The sequence below is a fragment of the Bos indicus x Bos taurus genome, chromosome 10 (assembly GCF_003369695.1).
Source record: "Bos indicus x Bos taurus breed Angus x Brahman F1 hybrid chromosome 10, Bos_hybrid_MaternalHap_v2.0, whole genome shotgun sequence".
In the NCBI taxonomy this organism is placed as follows: Eukaryota; Metazoa; Chordata; class Mammalia; order Artiodactyla; family Bovidae; genus Bos; species Bos indicus x Bos taurus.
The window spans coordinates 64,720,840-64,741,802 of NC_040085.1; the positions used below are offsets into that span (position 1 = coordinate 64,720,840).

Genomic DNA, 20,963 nt, shown 5'->3' on the forward strand with positions numbered 1-20,963 from the left:
AGGCAAAAACTGGGTGCCGTAAACCCGAAAAGGGGGCGAGGAGGCCCGCGGGGAAGAGCGGGGGAGGAGAGAGGGAGGAGCGTGGAGGGCCAGGCGAGCAGGAGGCCGGCGCCGAGCGCGAGCGGCGCCCCTGACACTAGAGGGGGAAGCCGAGGGGGAGCGGGCCTCGCAGCCGAGGGGCCGGCGCGGGGAGGGGGTTCGCCTGGCCGCCGCGCGTGACGTAGCGCCGGGCAGGGCGTTATCAGCTGCGGGGCCGCGGAGAGGGACGCGCGGCGACAGCGGACGGCGCCGCCCGGGGCCCGGACGGCTGCAGCCCGGGGCCGCGCGCGGGTCCTGAGCGCTCCGGGTCCCCGCCCCCGCCGCCGCGCCCTGCCGCCGGGAGGCATGAGCCCGAGGCCGCAGCCCTAGCGCCCGCTCCTCCGCCCGGGCGGCCCGGCTGCGGGGACGGGTGCGCGCGGCCGGGTTGGGGGCCATGAAGCCGAGTCCGACTGGGACGGCTAAGGAGCAGGAGCCGCCGGCGCCGGCCCGGGGAGAGCAGCGCACGGCGGAGCCTGAGGGACGCTGGCGGGAGAAGGGCGAGGCGGACACGGAGCGGCAGCGCACCCGCGAGCGGCAGGAGGCCACGCTGGCCGGGCTGGCGGAGCTGGAGTACCTGCGCCAGCGCCAGGAGCTGCTGGTCCGGGGCGCCCTGCGCGGCACGGGGGGTGCGGGGGCCGCTGCAGCCCGCGCTGGGGAGCTGCCGGGGGAGGCGGCGCAGCGCAACCGCCTGGAGGAGAAGTTCTTGGAGGAGAACATCTTGCTGCTGCGGAAGCAATTGGTAGGTCGTGTCCGGAGGTGGGGGCACGGCTGTCCCTGCAGACGGGCCGGGGGTCGGGCAGGTGGTCCGTGGTGGGTGCCTCTAGCTAGGAGCAACCCTCTGGCTTCCCGGGACCCCCGCCCGGCTCTTCCCTGACCTGGGTTCCTGCGGGTCCCCGGGGGCGCGTGAGTTGTCGACGCCCACGCGATCCCGGCGTGTGCCCGCTTTGTGTCAGGTGAGGGGCCGGAGACCCCGCGCGGACTGCCCGGGAGAGGGTGGCCGCTCTCTCCTCCGGCTCTGCCTTCGGGATTCTTGGAGTAGTCTGGTCGGAACCTGCAATCGCTCTAGTTAGACGAATGCCTGCCCTCTCCCCGAAGGTTTGCAAACCCTCATTTAAAACAGCATTTCTTTGGAGGGCTTCTTGGCTTCAGGTCCTCCCGCCGAGAGGGGACAAAAGCCGAGGAGGGGACTTTGGGGCGCGATTGACTGTCCAGTGCCGAATTTTACTATTACACGGAAGCGGCCGCGGGGAGCCCTGCCTGCCCCTCCCTGGGCTCCCCACCTCCAGCCTGCCAGCTTTTGCCTACTCTGCTGCTTAATTTCAGATAGAAGCCCTTTGTATAAGACGGCTAAAACAGATGCACATGATGGAAATTTGGCTGGAGAAAGTGCCCCCTCCTCTCATAGGTACTGCTCGTTGTGACTTGAGGTGGAGGTGGGCGGAAGGGAAAACCTCCTCTCAGGGAGCATTTATCTTATTGGATTTGTGTCAGCATCTCAGACATTCTCTACCGTCTTCATTAACGGGGAAGAAAAAGAACTTTGACGCTTAATGTATTGATGAACAGCTTTGACCCAGCCTCAGAGAAATGGCGGCAGCTTTGTTTCCATGACCTCAAAAATGTAGTTTTGAAAACAGAAAAAAAAAAAAAAAAATCCTTATCTGACCATGTGATACTATCTGAAACTAGACATATACTAGATAATGTCTCTCCTGCTAACAGAGTGATGCCTTGTGGTTGTTGAGTGTTTTCTTGGATTATCTTTTTTCAGATAATTTGTCTCTTTTTTGAGCATCAAAGTGATTTTACTTGTTTGGTTCATTTTTTTTCCTGAAGAAACTCGTTCTAACAAACAAGCATGTTATGTGTCCAAGCTTTTTAAGTTCAAGGACAGACAAGAGGAACAGATACTCATATGCATCTGTTTTGTAAGGCTGTGTGGAAGTAGTAGTTTGTGCAATACCTCAGGTTTGGCATTTTGCTGTGGTTTTTGGTAGCAGACTGATTTGAGTCAATTGTTGCTGGTTGTGCCTGGTCATTGACATTCTGTGCATTGTGTTATACAATAGCACCTTCTTGTCTTCATGAATCTCACAATTGTGCGTGGCACATTCCTGTTGTTCCCTGGAGAGGGGCAAGACAGCATGTCAGGAGAATTCCTGTCCAGTCAGTGTTTGTGGTACTATTTTCATTTGTAGACTTGGCATTTGTGATTTGAACCAGATGCCTTTGAGTTTTCTTTTCTTTTTTTTTTTTTTTGCTTTCCCAGCAATAGGAAGCACTAGGTGGCGGTGTGACTTAGCACTACAATCTGTCACCTTTGGAAACCCGAGTTGAGTTCAAATCTTGATGGACCTTCCCTTGAGGGTTTTGGATTCTGCCAGCTCACATTATACTTGGCACTGGCTATTAGTATTAGTTTCTCACTTTCAAAGGCCCTAAGACTGATTAAACCCCACAAAGTGACTAATAGAAATCAAAACTCTGCAGGACATTTGGCCAGAAAATCTCACCTAAGAAAGATTATAGTGTATTGTAGGAAATCTGTTACACTCTGACTTCAAATTAAAGAGTTTACTGTGAAGTACTGTTTTGTAATAAATTGGCTGTACACAGAGGTGTTTTTTTTTTTTTTAATCTCAGTGGGTTTTTCATATCCCTACCTATAAAAAGTAAGTCTATATATATATTAGCTGAAACTAAAACCAAGTTTTGTTTTTATGAAGAAAATTTATATCACTGCAAAATGTGAGAAAGTGGAATTAAACAGGACATATTCTTGAAGTTTTTCTTCGCTTCAGATCATCCAGTAAAATTTTGGTTTTGAAAAATTTAGGGAACTCTTCAGATGGTAATTTGAATACTTAGAGCCAACTTTGTAGTTCTTTGTCACCAGAATTTTTTTTTTTTCCTTTCTCTGTTTCTTCCTCATCAGAATTGTTTGAGGAGAAGAGATGCTGGTTTGTTGAACCAGTTGCAGGAACTCGACAAGCAGATAAGTGACCTCAGACTGGATGTGGAAAAGACATCTGAAGAGCGCCTGGAGACAGACAGCCGCCCCAGCTCAGGTGAGTGTGGGGGCACGAGGAGAAACTCTGCTGTCATGAGTTCTGTCTCGGCTCCCTGTGCTTAGCATTCTCAGACCTGCAAAGGACAATGGAGTTTGTTTCCAGTACAGAGAGACTACAGCAAAACAAGACAAGAAAAGTCTGTTATTCAGTTGCATGACAGGGAAACAAAATCAGGCAATAAATTTATTGAAATATAGTTGATTTACAGTGTTGTGTTAATTTCTGCTGTACAACAAGTGATTCAGTTACTTGTATATATATTCTTATCTATCATGGTTTATCACAGGATGTAGTTTCCTGTGCTGCACAGTAAGATCTTGTTGTTTATCCATTTTCTTTTTTTTTTTAATTGATTTTTAATTGGGAGAAAATTGCCATCCATTTTCTACGTAATGATTTGTATCAGCCGATGCCAGATTCCCAATCTATCCCTGCCCACCATTCCCCAGCAACCACAAGTCTGTTCTTTTATATCTGTGAGTCTATTTCTGTTTCATAGATGAGTTCATTAGATAACAAAATTTTTAATAATGAGACTCATCTGACTGAAGTCCCCTGAGTTTAAAAATAAAAGCTTCTATGCAAATTTCTGGAAGCGTGATCCTCCTTTGAAACTTGAGAAAGTCAGAACAGGGCTAGAAAATTAGTCACACTTCAACTTCCTGAGACCACTTCAAAAGTTTTCTTTTTTCCTTTTAAACCATTTGGCTTCTTACATAGATTTGTTTTTCTCTTCAGGTTATTTTTTTCTGAAATGTTTGTGAAAAAGTTGACACTCTCACAGATCTGAGTCTCTTTCCTTGCCCATCTTTAAAGGTGGGGTCAAGGAGGAAGGTCAGTTTGAGAGTGAGAGTACTCTCAACTTTGAAACATACTTGTAGTTATGGGCTTTTTGCCTTTTTCTGAGGATTGCTGGAAACGAAACCCTAAAGTCAAGACACTATATCTCATGAACCAAAATTGCCATCCCTCCCTCCATATTCTCTTTTCTGTCTTTTGTACATGATTACCCCTTTTCCTTTTAAGCACAAATGTGTGTTTTTGCTTGACATGATCTTAATTTCAAATGATGTTTTGATTTGTAGGGTTTTATGAACTGAGTGATGGGGCTTCGGGATCCCTGTCCAATTCCTCGAACTCGGTCTTCAGTGAGTGTTTATCCAGTTGTCATTCCAGCACCTGCTTCTGCAGCCCCTTGGAGGCAACCTTGACTATCTCAGATGGTTGCCCCAAATCTGCAGGTAAGACTTTTTAGAATTGACATTTAAAAAATTTATTTTCAGTTGGAGGATAATTGCTTTACAGCATTGTCTTGGCTTCTGTCATATAACAGTTTGAATCAGGCATAAACATACATATGTCCCCTCTCTCTTGAACCTACCCCCACTGCACACCATCCCACCCTTCTAAGTTGTCACAGAGCACTGCATTGAGCTCCCTGTGTTATATAGAAATTTCCCATTAGCTATCTCTTTTACATATGGTAATATATATATTTCAATGCTACTCTCTCAATTGGTTCCACCCTCTCCTTCCCTCTGTATCCAAAGTCTGTTCTCTATATCTGCTTCACTATTCCTGTCCTGCAAATAGGTTCATCGGTACCATTTTTCTAGATTCCATATATATACATTAATATATGATATTTGTTTTTCTCTTTCTGACTTACTTCACTATATAACAGGCTCTAGGTTCATCTACCTTCCTAGAACTGACTCAAATGAGTTCCTTTTTATGGCTGAGTAGTTTTCCATTGTGTATATGTACCACAACTTCTTCATCTACAGAATTGATAGACATTTTTAATTGGAAGGGGTCAAAGGTCCTTAAAAGTTGTCTAGCTTCAGCCCCTTCTACTGATGAAAAACAAAGACAGAGAACTTCATCTGCTTTTTGCCTTTAGTGCCATAGCTACCTCTAGGATCAAGATCACCACTATTCCCAGTCCTTTTTGGGTGTTACCTGGCTTTATATCCTGATGGTAGCAAGATAGCTTATCTTTAGAAATCCTGTCCCAATATTATAGATCTTGAGCTCTGTTTCTGAATCTTTGCTGTTAACTTGTTTCCGTTTTCAAGATTACTTTAGATCTGCTTTCTTCTTCCTTTAATCATTTAAAGTTAAGGCTTCTCTGGTAACTCAGTCAGTGAAGAATCCTCCTGCAATACAGGAGACCCAGGTTTGATTCCTGGGTCAGGAAGATCCCCTGGAGAAGGATATGGCAATCCACTCCAGTATTCTTGCCTGGGAGATCCCATGGACAGAGGAGCCTGGCAGGCTACAGTCCATGGGATCATAGGAGTTGGACATGACTAAACCACCACCACCAAAGCTTACATCAAATTAAATATATCTGTCAGCTTGCTTAAGAGCTGCTTGGCTCTTCTGGTGGCAGTGGCGCTGCGTGTTCTCCAGAATGCCTTGTGTGATGGCAGCTCTCTCTTCTTTTAGAAGGTGGATGGGGTTAGATCCCCTCGACCATTTCCCCCTTTGGGGCTATTATTGCAGTGATCTCTAGAGAGAATCATGCCATTGTTGGTTCTGGAAGAGTTTCTCCATTTCCACTATGTGTCTCACACACTGCTGTATGCTCCGCGTACATTTCTCTGCTTTGAATCCTCCATACAGTTCTGCAAGGTGCAAGTGTTGTCAGCAACTATTTTATGTATCAGAAAATGGAGGCCCAGTGAGGTTAAGTTTGGTAAGTTGCTTAAGACTATATATAGTGAGTAAGTGGCAGAAGCAGGGTTCAAGCTTAGGACTAACTGCTAGATCCTTGTTTTTCCACCACACTAAGGGAATTCAGAAAGTGTTGTGTTCAACCTTCTCATCAAACAGGAGGAATTTGGTTTTACATGCCTTTTTTCAGAGACTCCTGGTTTGCTGAATGGCAGAGTTGTTGCTGAAATTTGGGACATCTTCCTTAGTTCAGATTTAGTGTGATTCCTCAGAAGAGCAGAGAAAATACAGAGATTAAAGGAGGCGATAGGTTCTGGCACAAGTCACTATACCCTTGGTTTTATGTATTGTCCACTTAGGTATAAGGCTGAATTTCTGAGGTCTAGGCAGTGCAAACATAACACCAAACAACTGAGGCTGCTAATCAGCTGGTGTCTCTGTAGTGTGTGTTGTTAGCAGCAATCATTTGGGGAAGCACAGATCTGTGTTATCTAGAGTGTCTGGGTCTCAAGTTCATTGGTAATTGCTGCCTTTCATTCTGCAGATTTGGTTTCAGAGGGAAATTTTATAAACCCATTAAAGGTACTTTGGTATAGGTTTTCCTTAAGGACAGACTCCTCTATCCCAAATGTCACATCTTCTCATAATTGAGACAGTTGGGTTGGCCTTTGGGGGCTGGGATGTCTGTCTTGTTCCTTAACTCTAGAAAAGAGGGAACAGGGACGAGAGGTGTCATGTAGGTAAATGTGGCTTTGAGTAAGATAAGGATAGGCCTTGGGGTAGTGAGGAAGAATGAGCACAGATATTACCTAGAGAGATTTCCCCTTCTTACAACGAACTGTTTATTGGGAGTGGAAGTGGAAATGGGGACATGACACATTTATTTTATAATAAACTTTTGTTTACAAATGAGTATCATTTCTGGGTCTAGACTGGCCCTGCCACCCAGACTGCTAATAATCATAGAAATTCACAGGGTTTTTCTTTAAACAATTAACATATAATCTAGCACATAGTAGGTTTTCAATATTTGAGTGAATAAATATAATTATAATGGAAAGCAGATTAAATAGGGACAAAAACTTTGATCTTCTGTAACTAAATGTCACACAGAGGACTTGATATTTATAATATATACCAGGATAAGAGAGCAGAATAATCTAATTAAGCAAGAAAGCTTAATTTCATTGTATTTTGGCATCTATGTTTTTAAGATGTGGAAATTTTATTCATTAGTACTACTCCTCAATCTTTTAAAGCCTTATCAAAAGTTCCTTCATAAAATATTGTGCTTTATTTTTTAGTATAACTATTAAAAACATAAGGTGATTATTATTTAAATTTAGTTTTGATTGAAATTAGTTTCCCTGACCTTTCAATTGACAGTTATATTCAAACACATGTCATTAAGAATTAGGTCTAAAAAAAAATTCAAAATCAGGAGAAAGCCCATGAAAGTATAGTTTATCTCAAGTACTTAAAGGGAAACCAGGAATAGAACACAGAAGGGAAAGTGGCCCAGAGAAAGAATGGCTCAAAAAACGTTTATTTTTCCAGTTATAAATGCAGTACATATGTGAAAGTGAAGTGGCTCAGTCGTGTCTGACTCTTTGTGACCCCATGGACTGTAGCCTACCAGACTCCTCAGTCCATGGAATTTTCCAGGCAAGAGTACTGGAGTGGGTTGCCATTTCCTTCTCCAGCATACTTTTATTGAAAAGTTAGAAAATAGAAAAAGAAGAACGTACCATTACTTGCTTTCCCAGCACTTTGAGATGCTACTATTAGCATGTTCACATGCTTCATTTCAGACGTTTTTCTTTGACTATATCCAGTCTTAGTAAAATTATAAAATTATGATTTTCACTCCACTTTAAAGTGTTTTCCATATATTATTCAATAGTTTGAAAGCATTTTTAATGGCTGAATATTTTTCATTCAGAGTTATATCTTGTTAAAAATTCCTTTGTTGATTATTTTTTTCCTCATCTAGTAGTATGAACTGTATATGAAATACTACTAGAGTAGTATTGTCTTATATTTGTTGATTCTTTGTTATTCTCTCACTACCTCTGAAATTGTCTTCATAGAAACTGGCCTGATCAAGCTGGTGCTGACCAGTTCATTTCTTCAGAGTGTACCTTTAAATGTTTTTCAGATCTCATAGGATGGCTGGAATATAAAGAAGGCCATTGTGAAGACCAGGCCTCAAGGGCAGTTGACTGTTCCCCCTCCACACCACAATCTAATTCCCTTGCTGTCATTGCAGATGTGAATCCCAAGTACCAGTGCGATCTGGTGTCTAAAAATGGGAATGATGTGTATCGCTACCCCAGTCCACTTCATGCCGTGGCCGTGCAGAGCCCAATGTTCCTCCTTTGCCTGACTGGCAACCCACTGAGGGAAGAGGAGCGGCTTGGTAACCATGCCAACGACGTTTGTGCTGGATCTGAGCTGGACGCCGTCAAGACAGACACTAACTCACCATCTCCAAGCAGTTTGTGGTCTGCTCCCCATCCTTCATCCAGCAAGAAGATGGATGGTTACATTCTGAGCCTGGTCCAGAAAAAAACCCACCCAGTAAGGACCAACAAACCGAGGACCAGTGTGAACGCTGACCCCACGAAGGGGCTTCTGAGGAATGGGAGCGTTTGTGTCAGAGTGACTGGGGGTGTCTCACAGGGCAACAATGGGAACCTTAAGAATTCGAAACAGGTGCCTTTGCCCTCCGGAGGCATCCCTTCTTTGGACAGTGGGGGCTTCTCCCCACCAAAACAGTGGTCAAAAGAATCAAAGCCAGAACCTCTGGAAAGCAAGAGGTTGCCCGCGCCTGAAGGCTGTTCTCCAGGCACTGCTACCGAACTTCAAGGTAAGCATTTGCCCAAAAATGCCAAGCCCGTCTCCCAGGAACATGCGAGGTGTCCCCCCGCTGGGACAGGGGAGTCCTCTAAGGAAAGCGGGCAGATCCCAGCTGCCTCTCCGAAAGAGAGCCCTGGGAGGGTCCTCGCACCGCTGCAAGAGAACAAAGTGGTCCAGCCACTGAAAAAGGTGCCACAGAAAAACAGCCCGCAGGCAGGCACTCTGGCGCCCCCTCCCGCCGCCTCAGCCCTGCTGCCCCCCACTTTCCCGGCGGAAGAGCGGCCGGCCCTGGATTTCAGAAGCGAGGGCTCTTCTTCTCAGAGCCTGGAGGAAGGGCCGCCGGGGAAGGCGCCGCCCGTCCTGGCGCCGCCTCCGGGGGTCAGGCCACCCCGGGGTGCGCGCCCCGCGGCCGCCCCGAGGGGCTCCGGCGTGAAGCACCGGGCGCTGGCCGTCCACGGGCCGGAAAGTGCTCTGCCCCCCGTGAGGGAGAAGGCCCGGGTGGCCGGCAAGAAGTGTCGGTTCCCCGACGACACGGATACAAATAAGAAACTGCGGCGAGCCCCGGCTAAGGCGCGGCGGGGCGGGGGCGGCCAGCCGGACGCGGGGCTCCCCAGCCGGCCTCTGGGGGCGGGCCACCGCGCAGGGAGCCGGGCGCACGGCCACGGCCACGGCCGGGAGGCGGTGGTGGCCAAGCCCAAGCACAAGCGCACCGACTCGCGGCGGTGGAGGTCGGCCGCCGAGGTGTCGTACGAGGAGGCGCTGCGGCGCGCGCGGCGGGGCCGACGGGAGCCCGCGGGGCTGTTTGCGGCCGGGCCTTACGCCAGCCCCTACGCGTACGCGGCCAGCGACTCCGAGTACTCGGCCGAGTGCGAGTCCCTGTTCCACTCCACTGTGCTGGACACCAGCGAGGACGAGCGCAGCAACTACACCACCAACTGCTTCGGCGACAGCGAGTCCAGCGTGAGCGAGGGCGACTTCGTGGGCGACAGCACGAGCACCAGCGACTCGGAGGAGAGCGGGGGCTTGATATGGTCCCAGTTCGTGCAGACGCTCCCCCTGCAGCCGGTCCCGGCCTCCGACCTTCGCCACAACCCCACCAAAACCTTCGTCAAGATTAAGGCCTCGCACAACCTCAAGAAGAAGATCCTCCGCTTTCGATCGGGCTCTTTGAAACTGATGACGACGGTCTGAGGCACATCCTCCGTGTAGAGTGGGGCTTTCTAGTTCCCCGCCAGTCGGTGGTGTCTTCCTTTTTTGTGTGTAATAATTTCACGGAGTGCTTTCCTTTGGTTAAAAGAAAACCGAGGTGAATTTTTGTCTCATCTTCGTCACGTATGGACACTAGTGCCTTTAATGGAAGGTAAAGAATGTTTTTTTTTTGCTGGTTAGAAGTGAATATTGAGTTTCTTATGGTGGTGACAGTGAGTGGATTTTGTGGTATCAGATGATTTTTCTTTGAAACGGTCTGAGCATCTGTGAAGGCACAGGTTTTGATGTTCAGGTGTTAAGTGGCTGAGACCTTTTGATCTGGAGGTCAGGTGGATGGCATTTGAGGACATGCATTTGCTACTTTTGGTTCTTCAGGGCAGCGTCGCCATGAGGGTTTTCCTGTTGGGGGTATCACATACAGTTGTGTGAAGCAGATACAAGGGGCAGTCATGGTTTTCTGTCATTTTTTATATATTCTGCTTTTCTCAGATGTAGCCCCATTCTGTTTTCTTCTCAGAACTGTTTGGTTTACTGGACTCAGAACTTGAAGACCACACCCTACATCCAGAAAGGTGATCTGGGTAGGGAGGCTGGTAATACCTTAAAAGGATTCGCTAAAACCTTTGCCACCCTTGGTGCCTAGGCCCTGGTTACAGTAACCCCTTCTAGGGCCATTTACCCAACATTGATGCCTTTTTCCCCCCTCTCTAATTTACAGCAGATCCAACCATTTCTCCCTTGGAGACTTGCCTTTGGTATAACTTTTCGTCATTGGGTGCAGAGAAATTCACTCCTAATGAAATAACTCTTGGGTGCGACTCCAAGCTCAGAACTGCTCACAGAGCACTGTGCCATCTAAACATTAGCCCAAACATATTAGTGCAATCCAGTCCAGATTGGACCACTGACCCTGTCTTGGAAGGGCTTTTTTTTAAAAAAATTTTTTTGGTAAACAGTATTGTGTAAAATTGCTTTTTTATACCAATATATGCATGTTTTGTGCATGAGTAGTATTTGTTTTGATATTCCTGTTGATGTTAAATGACTGTATGATATAAACAGTATGTGTTTTTATATATCTTTGTGTAAATTTAATATAACACATTATATGCTGTAATAAACGATTTGTTTTCCTGCTGTTAAGTTTGTTATTTGGGTATAAAACCAGATGTTTACACCTATAAATCTTGTGCTGATTATTGTGGGATTTATATTAGGCCTATTCTAGCATTTGAAATATTATTTACAATAATTAAGGCAGATTTTAAGAGTATTTGAATGGATGGTACATAAACAAATGAGGACAAGCAATTCACTTGTTGAGAATGGTTAAGGTGCTTCTTTAAAATTGAAGGTATGTTTAATAGAGCTCTTCTAAGGAAAATATTTCTGTGAAAACCTCCTCTCTCCCCCAACTTCTAAGTATGCACAATTTTCAACATGCAAAAGTTGAAAGGATAGTACAATAAACACCTGTGTAGCCACCACCTAGATTCAACAATTGTTAAGATTTTGCCATGCATGGTTTAACACTCTATATAAATAGATTAGATTAAACCATATTGCTGGTTTTGTGGGTTGAAAATAGATTTTGGTAATCTTCCCTCTCCCTACTACACTACTACATTATTTTAGAGTAAATTTCAGGCATCATGATGTTTCATTTATAAAAACCAGGTATTTCCTAAGAACAAGGCGATTCTCCTATGTAACCACAACACCATGATCACACCTAATGAAAATTGACAATAATTCTTAATATCAAATGTTTAATCTCTGTTCAATAGCTTTCCAATTTGTTTCAGGATTTTTAAATAGCAGCTTCACTTCTCCGTCCAACCAGGATTCAGTCAGTTATACTCTGCATTTGGTTATAGATCCCTAGTCTTAGAATTTGTTGTTGTTCAGTTGCTCAGTCATGTCCGACTCTTTGCAGCTCCACGGACTGCAGAACACCAGGCTTCCTGGTCCTTCACCATCTCCTGGAGTTTCCTCAAACTCACGTCGATTGAGTTGGTGATGCCATCCAACCATCTCGTCCTCTGTTGCCCCTTCTCCTGCCTTCAGTCTTTCCCAGCGTCAGTATCTTAATCTTAGAATAGCCTCTCCATGTTTTTTTACAATGACATTTAGTTGTTAAAGTCAGCACAGTTGTCTTGTAGAAGAGCCCCATTCTGGATTTGGTTGTTTCTTTGTGTGTGTATGTGTTTTTTTTTTTTTTTTTTTTTAACATCTTCTAGTCCCTCTATTTCCTGTAAACTGTGAGGGCTTGATTGGGTTTAAGTTAAACATTCTTGGAAAGAAAATTTCACTAGTGACCTTGCTGCTTTTATTGCTTCACATCAAGAAACAGAATATCAGGTTACCTACTATTACTGAATTTAAGAGTGATCCCTTGGTCAAGTTAGTGAGCAGAGCTTTCTCCACTGTAAAGGTTTTGTTTTTCCTCTTTGCAGATGGTTAATATTTGTGAGTGATTCTTTGGTACAGTGTGTATGTATATCCTATTCTTCATAACTTTGGACTTAATGGCTTGAGTTTACTTTGCTGATACTTGCCTGAATCAGTTATTGCCTTGGGGATGCAACATGGTGGTTTTCTAAATATCTTTCCTTCTACTTTTATTGGGTGACATGATACAAAAAGGAACTTTCCTTATTTTTTTCCCTTTCTCTCTTTAAACGAGCATGGTGAATTCGTGGATTTTTACTCATTTAATACTTTATAATCACTTATGTGTATTGTTCTTTTTGATGCTCAACATGTCCCAAATTTGGCCAGTGAGAGGATAAATTTCATTAAAAGACTGTGGAGTCAGCTCAGTCTCATATATTTGAAATATGAGAAATTGTACTCTATTAAAATGATTTTTCAGATGCTAAATTTCAATGTAACAAAGATCTGGTAACTATCCATTTTTTATTCTGTCTTGGAAATGGTCTCTTTTTCTGTATTTCTCTCTTATCTCTAAGAAGGCTTTTAACTTTGAAACTATAGCAAATTATTTCTCTGAGGCTTATAAAGATAAGGCTTTTTTTTTTTTTTTTTCCCAACAAGACTTCTTTTTTTAACAAGACACCTCAGACAATTTTTGAAAATGTAGAGTTGCTAGTCTTTTCATATTTGTATGTTTTTACATGTAGTCATTCTTCTTTGACTAGAATTTCTTTGGTTGCCTGATTAAATCTAAGCCAAGGACAAACAAGCAGATGATCTGATCATCTTTTCTAATGCTATGTGTGATCCAATCTTTTGGGGGGCAAGTTATAAAGTTTATTGTGTAAGGCAGCTGTGACCTACAGTCAGTTCTTGAATCATGTCCAGGTTGTTCTCAATAAGCACAGAAGGGGGACTCTTTCTAAAAACCAGCTTCTGAATCATTAAATTTTAGGTGACAGAACACCAAAGAAAGAGAAGTGAGAAAAACAGGATTTTCAAAGAACCTTGGGTTTGTCCACTTCTGTCTGTTGCTTGACTTGTCTGTAGCTAACAGTTGTACTACTCAGTTCAGTTCAGTTCAGTCGCTCAGTCATGTCCGACTCTTTGCGACCCCATGAATCTCAGCACGCCAGGCCTCCTTGTCCATCACCAACTCCCGGTTGTAGTACTAGAAAATTGGAAAATTGGATTTTAGAAAATTGGATTTTGTCCATTATTTTCAATGACAAGTATACCTTGTTATACTTGTTATTTCAGACAAAAGAACTCTTTAAAATACTTTTCTTTATTTAAATAAATTACAAATTCTCATTGTCAGAAGGAAAAACTGTCAGTTTATGTACATATGTTTGCACTCTTAATCTTCCTCAAATCCTACCCTTTAATAATGTTGGTGTGTATATTTCCATACTGTGTTATGTGTACAAACAAATATATTATCGTTATATTTTTTCTTCAAAACCAGGTCCCGGTCTATATTTATCATTCTGTAACTTATTCTTTCATGAATATAATTCTCTGCTTCTAATGGGGTTCCAAGTACTTCCTCACTGAAGAAAAAGGCACCAGATTTTATGGGGCTACTTATTTGCCCTACTTAGAAAAATTCTAATATTTAGCAATAAAAGTGTTACCCAAGTGCTGTACACTTGCAGACCTACTGCCTTTTTAGTTTTCTCATGTGTTATTGTTCAGTGTCCTACTCTTTGCAGCCCCATGGACTGCAGCACGCCAGGCTTCTCCATCCTTCACTATCTCTCAGAGTTTGCTCAGATTCTTGTCCATTGAGTCCATGATGCCATCCAACCATCTCATCCTCTGTCACCCCCTTCTCATGTCCTCAATCTTTCCCATCATCGAGATCTTTTCCAATGAGTTGGCTCTTCGCATAAGGTGGCCAAAGTATTGCAGCTTCAGCTTCAGCATCAGTCCTTCCTATGAATATTCAGGGTTGATTTCCTTTAGGATTGACCGGTTTGATCTCTTTGCTGTCGAAGGGACTCTCAGGAGTCTTCTCCAGCACCACAGTTTGAAAACATGAATTCTTTGTCATTCAGCCTTCTTTACAGTCCAACTCTCACATCCATACCTGACTGTTAGAGGAACCATGGCTTTGACCATATGGACCTTTGTTGGCAAAGTGATATCTCTGCTTTTTAATATGCTGTCTAGGTTTGTCATAGCTTTTCTTCCAAGGAGCAAGCATCTTTTAATTTCATGGCTGCAGTCACCTTCCTCAGTGATTCTGGAGCCCAAGAAAATAAAGTCTGTTACTGTTTCCATTGTTTTCCCCATTTATTTGCAATGAAATGAAGGGACTGGATGCCATGCTCTTTGTTTTTTGAACGTTGTGTTTTAAGCCAGCCTTTTCACTCTCCTCTTTCACTTTCATCAAGAGGCTCTTTAGTTCCTCTTTGCTTTCTGCCATAAGGGTGGTGTCATCTGCATGTCTGAGGTTATCGATATTTCTCCTGGCAGTCTTGATTCCAGCTTGTGCTTCATCCAGCCTGGCATTTTGTTCACTGTATTTTATTATTTTTTACTGTGAGGTCACTTCAGTGGGCTATTATTGGGGGAAATCTTGTGAGGCTTGACTAAGGATTTTGCCATACCGAGGAGCTTTGTCTTTTTTTCTCCTAGGTGCCTTAGGGACATATCCACGCTGGACCACTTTTAAGTTCATTTCTCTGTGTTGGGGTTACCTGCCCACAGAGGTAGTACAAGTGCAAATCCTAAACCCACATGGAAGTACGCTGGTTACGTGTTCTCAGAGGAGACATTTCCCATGGCAGAAGAGCTTCTTTATTTTCATCCTGGGCCAGGAAGTGAAATTTTTTTCTTGGACCAACCCTTCGCTGAGGGTGTATCCCTTCTGTGCCTGTAGAAAATATGAAGAGGGCTCAGTCCCAAATGCTACAAGTCCTTGTCCTCATGTGCCTTGCTTCAGGGACCAGAAACTTCTCCCTCTACTCTCCAGAGGTAGACCGAACTTGGGTGCATTTGTAGTGAAGTCAATACACACGTATGAGGATGTTTGTTAATAGTTTACCCATCATTTCTAAGTGTTTTACAGTGAAATGATTAGGTTATCTAGCCCATCAAAGGGCTGGAAATAAAATCCATACAGGCACCCATTCATTGCCTTTGCCAATAAGTTGCATTCTCATTTCCTTCTCTCATTTTGGTACAGTATTATCAAGGTACAACTGAAGTATGGTAAAATGCACATACTTGAACTTTACAATTTGATCAGTTTTGACATACTTATATAATTATGTAATCATCACAATCAAAACAATGAAACTTCCATCATTCTCAAAAGTTTCCTTGAGATCTTTGTGTCCTGTCTCTCTCTCTTGCCCTCCACCCCTTTCCCCAGAAAATCACTGATCTGCTTTCTGTCACTATAGAATACTTTGTGTTGTCTAGCATTCTGTATAAATGAAATTAAACAGTGTGTACCCTCTTTTGCCTGAATTTTTCATTCTTCATAATGAGTTTTAGGTTTATGTATATTGCTTCATGTCTAAATAGTTCTTTTCTGCTTTATTGCTGAGTTGTATTCTTCTATACAGATAAATAATGATTTGTTTATCCCGTTTACTTGTTGATGGACATTTGGGTTATTTCCAGTTTGGGGATATTATAAATAAATCTGTGAAGAACATTCATGTACAGGTCTTTGTGTGGACAGATGTCTTTGTTTCCTTTGGGTAAATGAAATGTGTTGGTCTTATGGTAGGTGAATGTTGTAGAAATTGCAAAAATGTATTCCAAACGAGTTGTACTATTTTACATTCTTATAAGTGACATAATGAGAGTTTCAGTTGCTTCATATCCCTACTATCATTTGGTGTGCTCCATCTTTTTAGTTTTAGCCAATTTAATGGATGTGTAGTGGTATCCTATTGTGGTCTTAATTTGAACTTCCTTGATGACTAAGAATGTTGAACACCTTTTAATGTGTTTATTGGCCATCTACCTATCTTCTTTGACAAAGTGTCTGTTCACATAGTTTGTCTATGGGTTGTTGGGCTTCTCATAATGCATTGTGAGAGTTTTTCTTTTTTAAAAATTTAATATAAAAGTCCTCTGATGAGTATTGTGAGTATTTTCTCCTAGTCCATGGCTTGCCTTTTCACTTTAATGGTGTCTTATGAGGAACAGACATCTGTAATATTAATCAAGTCCAGCTTTTTATTTTTTCTTTTATGGTTTGTGATTTTAGCATCCCATCTAAGAAATGTTTTCCTAATCCAAGGTTGTGAAGATCTTCTCCTATGCTTTCTTCTAGAAATATTATGGTTTTAGGTTTCCATGTAGATCAAATGACATATTCTGAGTTAATTTTTGGGATATAATGGGAGGTAAGGACAGATGTTCAATTTTCCAAACACATACTTTCAGTCTAGTACTATTCATTGAAATGATTTTCACTTCTGACTTGGCACCTTTGTAAAAAAATTGAAATATATATACATATATATATACACACACACACACACACACACACACACATATATGTTTGGATTCTATTCTAGTTCATTTATCTGTATGCCTATTTTTTCACCAGTATCAACTGCCTTGATTTTTGTAGCTTTACAGTAATTGCTGAAATCAGGTAGGGCAAGTCCTCTCAACTTTGCTTTGTCATTTTCATTCTTTTAAAATCCTTTGATTATTCTTAATCCTTTTCATTATTATTTAAATTTTATAATCAGCTTATCAATTTCTACCAAACAACAAAACCCTGCCAAAATTTTTATTGGTATCACATGGAATGTAGTTCACCATAGATGTATTACCATCTTAAAAATAGCCTTTCCATCCATAAATTTGCAGTATTTATCCATTTATTTAGGTCTTTTAAATTTTCTGAAGCAATGTTTTATAGTTTTTAGTATAAAGGTCTTAGTCATCTGTTGTTAGATTAATTCTATGCATTCTATGATTTTTGGTGATACTGTAAATAGAAGTGTGAAAATTTTATTTTCTAATTGTCTGCTGGTGATATATATATATAAGAATACAATTGGTATTCTATATTGACTGTAAGGGCTTCCCAGCTGGCGCAGTGGAAAAAGTGCCTAACAACGCAGGAGATGCAAGAGATGCTGGTTCAATCCCTGGGTCGGGAAGATCCCCTGGAGAAGGAAATGGCATCCCACTTCAGTATTCTTGCCTGGAAAATTCCATGGACAGAGGAGCCTGGCAGGCTGCAGTCCGTGGGGTTGCAAAGAGTCAGAATGATTGAGCACAACAATAACATTATTGACCTTAAACCCTGCTAAATTCATTTATTAGGTTTAGTAATTGCTTTGTAGAATTCCAATCTTAGACTTTTTGATATTGTCCTAAAGATCTGGAGTGTTGGAGAAGACTCTTGAGAGTCCCTTGGACTGCAAGGAGATCCAACCAGTCCATTCTAAAGGAGATCAGTCCTGGGTGTTCTTTGGAAGGAATGATGCTAAAGCTGAAACTCCAGTACTTTGGCCACCTCATGCGAAGAGTTACTCATTGGAAAAGACTGATGCTGGGAGGGACTGGGGGCAGGAGGAGAAGGGAAAGACAGAGGATGAGATGTCTGGATGGCATCACCGACTCGATGGATGTGAGTCTGAGTGACCTCCGGGAGTTGGTGATGGACAGGAAGGCCTGGCGTGCTGCAATTCATTGGGTCGCAAAGAGTCAGACACGACTGAGCCACTGAACTGAAAGATCTGGAAACCTTGTTCATTTTTCCAATACTTTCTGTTTTTCAGTTTAGATGATTTCTATTGATCTATTTTCATTTTCCCTTGTTACCTATCTATTTTCTGCTATTTGGCCCATCTAGTGAATTCTAAAAAAAATTGGATATTGTATTTTTCAGTTTTAAAGTTTCCAGTTGGATTTTTTGTTTGTTTGCTTTTTTTTTTTTTTTCTTTTTTTGTACTTTCTGTTTCTTTACTGAGAATCTCTATCCATTCATTTCAAATGTATTTTCCTCATGGAGCATAGTTACAGTAGTTACTTGAAAGTCTCTGATCGTTTCAACATTTAACTGATCTTGAGGTTGGCATCTGTTGATTGTTTTCCCCTTGAGATCCGGTCATATTTTCCCGTTTCTTTGGTTGTCAAGTAATTTCAGATTGTATCCTGAACTTGTCAGAGTAATATTGCATAGGTTCGGAGTCTGTTTATAATCCTCAGGGGAATGTTGATGTTTTTGCTTTACCAGGCAGTTAATCTTGTTAGGCTCTGACCCTAAGTTCTTCTCACCTTTGTGGGCAGTGGTTTAACTCTCACTCATTTATATAAACCTTTGCTGTGGTGCTTTGGGTCTGTTGGGTACCTGCACAGTTCAAGGGTTAGTCTGACACTTAGGTTGGTGGTTCCTATCTCATTTAAATTCTCAGAGCCTTTGCTGATGTTGGTTTGAGTCGGTACCTTGCATACTTGACTCAAATGTTAGATTGAGCCAAGGGTTTCATACACAGAAGTGGGGGACCCCCTTTCTCTAGCTTTTTTCTCCTCTGAGGTTTCTCCTACTCACTTCACACCACAGGGTGATCATTTCCTGGTTTCTCTGGCTAGAAAGACGTTTTCTATTGGAATTTTAGCTGCCTATTCCACACATTGCTTTGAAACTGGGACCAATTCTTAGGATGAAGCTGCATGAGAAAAGGAAAAAATGGAAAGCACACCCATCCCCCCATCCAGCTGCTTTTGTTTACTTTCACAGTCCTCAGGTAGTTTTTTCTCCCCGTATTTTTGTCAGAGTTTTTAGTTGTAATTAGTAGGTGGACTCGGAGAAGGCAATGGCAACCCACTCCAGTGTTCTTGCCTGGAGAATCCCAGGGACAGAGGAGCCTGGTGGGCTGCCGTCTATGGGGTCGCACAGAGTCGGACTGAAGTGACAGCAGCAGCAGCAGCAGCAGTAGGTGGACTAGCTGCCATGGTAGAACCAGAATCCACTGACCTATTTATTTTTAATATGGATAGATTTCAAAGATGCAGCAGAATCCTGAAGGAAAGCCAATCATATGCTTCCCCCAAATTCCCCACCCGACTCTGAAAAACACACAAGGCTTTCTGTGTTCTGGTTTTTAAATCTCATGACATAGTAAAAGTCATTAAAAGCAAGGAAATACTTTACCTGGAAGAAGGTGTATTTAGGATTGGTATGGTCAGTTTTATTTTACTTTTTTCTAGGTGCAGACCTTTAATTTGTAGGATAGAAGGGAGCTATATAATTGTTTATTTCTTTGATTCTTTCCTTTGGGGCTGAGTGAAAAATAATTTTCTCTACACATGTGTATATTGCTTCAAAGGTAGCATAAAAGTGCCTTTTGTTTCCTTGAGTCATTTTGTTTAGTTTCAGACCTGTCACTTTTATTTATTTACCTGATCATCATATCTCTGACTATAATATAAATATAGTATATAATTACATTTTTGAAAATGGTTATTTACTTGTTGGCCCACAGTGGTTTTTTTGGAGCTGTTACAACCTATCTGTTAAACATAAGGAGTAGCAGCATGAAGCCCAGAGCTGATTCAGGTAATTATTTTAAGTTGAGGACCATTGCCCAGGTAAATAACAGCTGCTTTGGAATCATTACTGCTCAAGTGGTCAATGAATAATTTACCTTTCCTTTTAACTATAACAGATGAATATTTCAAGGTTACCAAAATATGAAAAAAGTCTTAAATATCACTAGTTCATCTAGCTGTTATATTTTAAGGGAATGTTATGCATAGATACTCGGAGAAGGCGATGGCACCCCACTCCAGTACTCTTGCCTGGAAAATCCCATGGATGGAGGAGCCTGGTGGGCTGCAGTCCATGGGGTCTCGAAGAGTCAGACATGACTGAGCAACTCCACTTTCACTTTTCACTTTCATGCATTGGAGAAGGACATGGCAACCCACTCCAGTGTTCTTGCCTGGAGAATCCCAGGGACGGGGGAGCCTGGTGGGCTGCCGTCTATGGGGTCGCACAGAGTTGGACACGACTGAAGCGACTTAGCAGCAGCAGTAGCAACATCAAAATGATCAGAGTGTGAACTTGGTTTTGGTAAACAACCCTAAAATCTATTTATGTATCAAAAAACTATGCAAAATGTGTTAAGGCTTTACACTGGCAACTTGGGCAGGGAATCTTGCAAAAGCAACTTTTCCCCATGGGATTTTCTTTCTGAATGTATGTTCTTTACTTAAAAGAATGCTTCCCACATTTCTGGCTTTCTATAGGTTCTGACATTTAGTTCTGAGTATTGTATGTAGCCAGGACCAGGATAATGCAGAGGTCTATTTTTAAAACTGAAGGGGGCTTTTTTTCCATTGAAAATATTCTTTTATTATTACAAACACAGTGTATGTGTATTATAGAAAGTCTAAAAAATACAAATAAGCAAAAAGATAAGGCTATAAAAACATGATTTTTGTTATCCAGAGATGATTCCTGCCAACTCTTCATTGCATATCCGTCCAAATCCCCTTCCAGTTACGCTTCTATGTATTTTTGTCCCTCTGTTGTTCAGTTACTAAGTTGTGTCTGATTCTTCAGAATGAGATTATACCTTTCATACTGTTTTGCCACTTGATTTTTAAAGACAAGGATCTCTACCTTCCCACGTGCAATAA

The 20,963-nt window shown here is 42.5% G+C and overlaps 1 protein-coding gene across 1 annotated transcript; it reads left to right on the forward strand.

The window, feature by feature from the left end:
* Positions 1–379: 379 nt before the first annotated feature.
* On the forward strand, positions 380–11,081 carry DACT1 (dishevelled binding antagonist of beta catenin 1). The gene is made up of 4 exons (XM_027554227.1): positions 380–817; positions 3,014–3,146; positions 4,235–4,390; positions 8,098–11,081. Exons 1-4 carry the CDS (start codon positions 473–475, stop codon positions 9,876–9,878), a joined length of 2,415 nt encoding a protein of 804 aa, XP_027410028.1. The 5' UTR covers positions 380–472; the 3' UTR covers positions 9,879–11,081.
* The last annotated feature ends 9,882 nt before the right edge of the window (positions 11,082–20,963 follow it).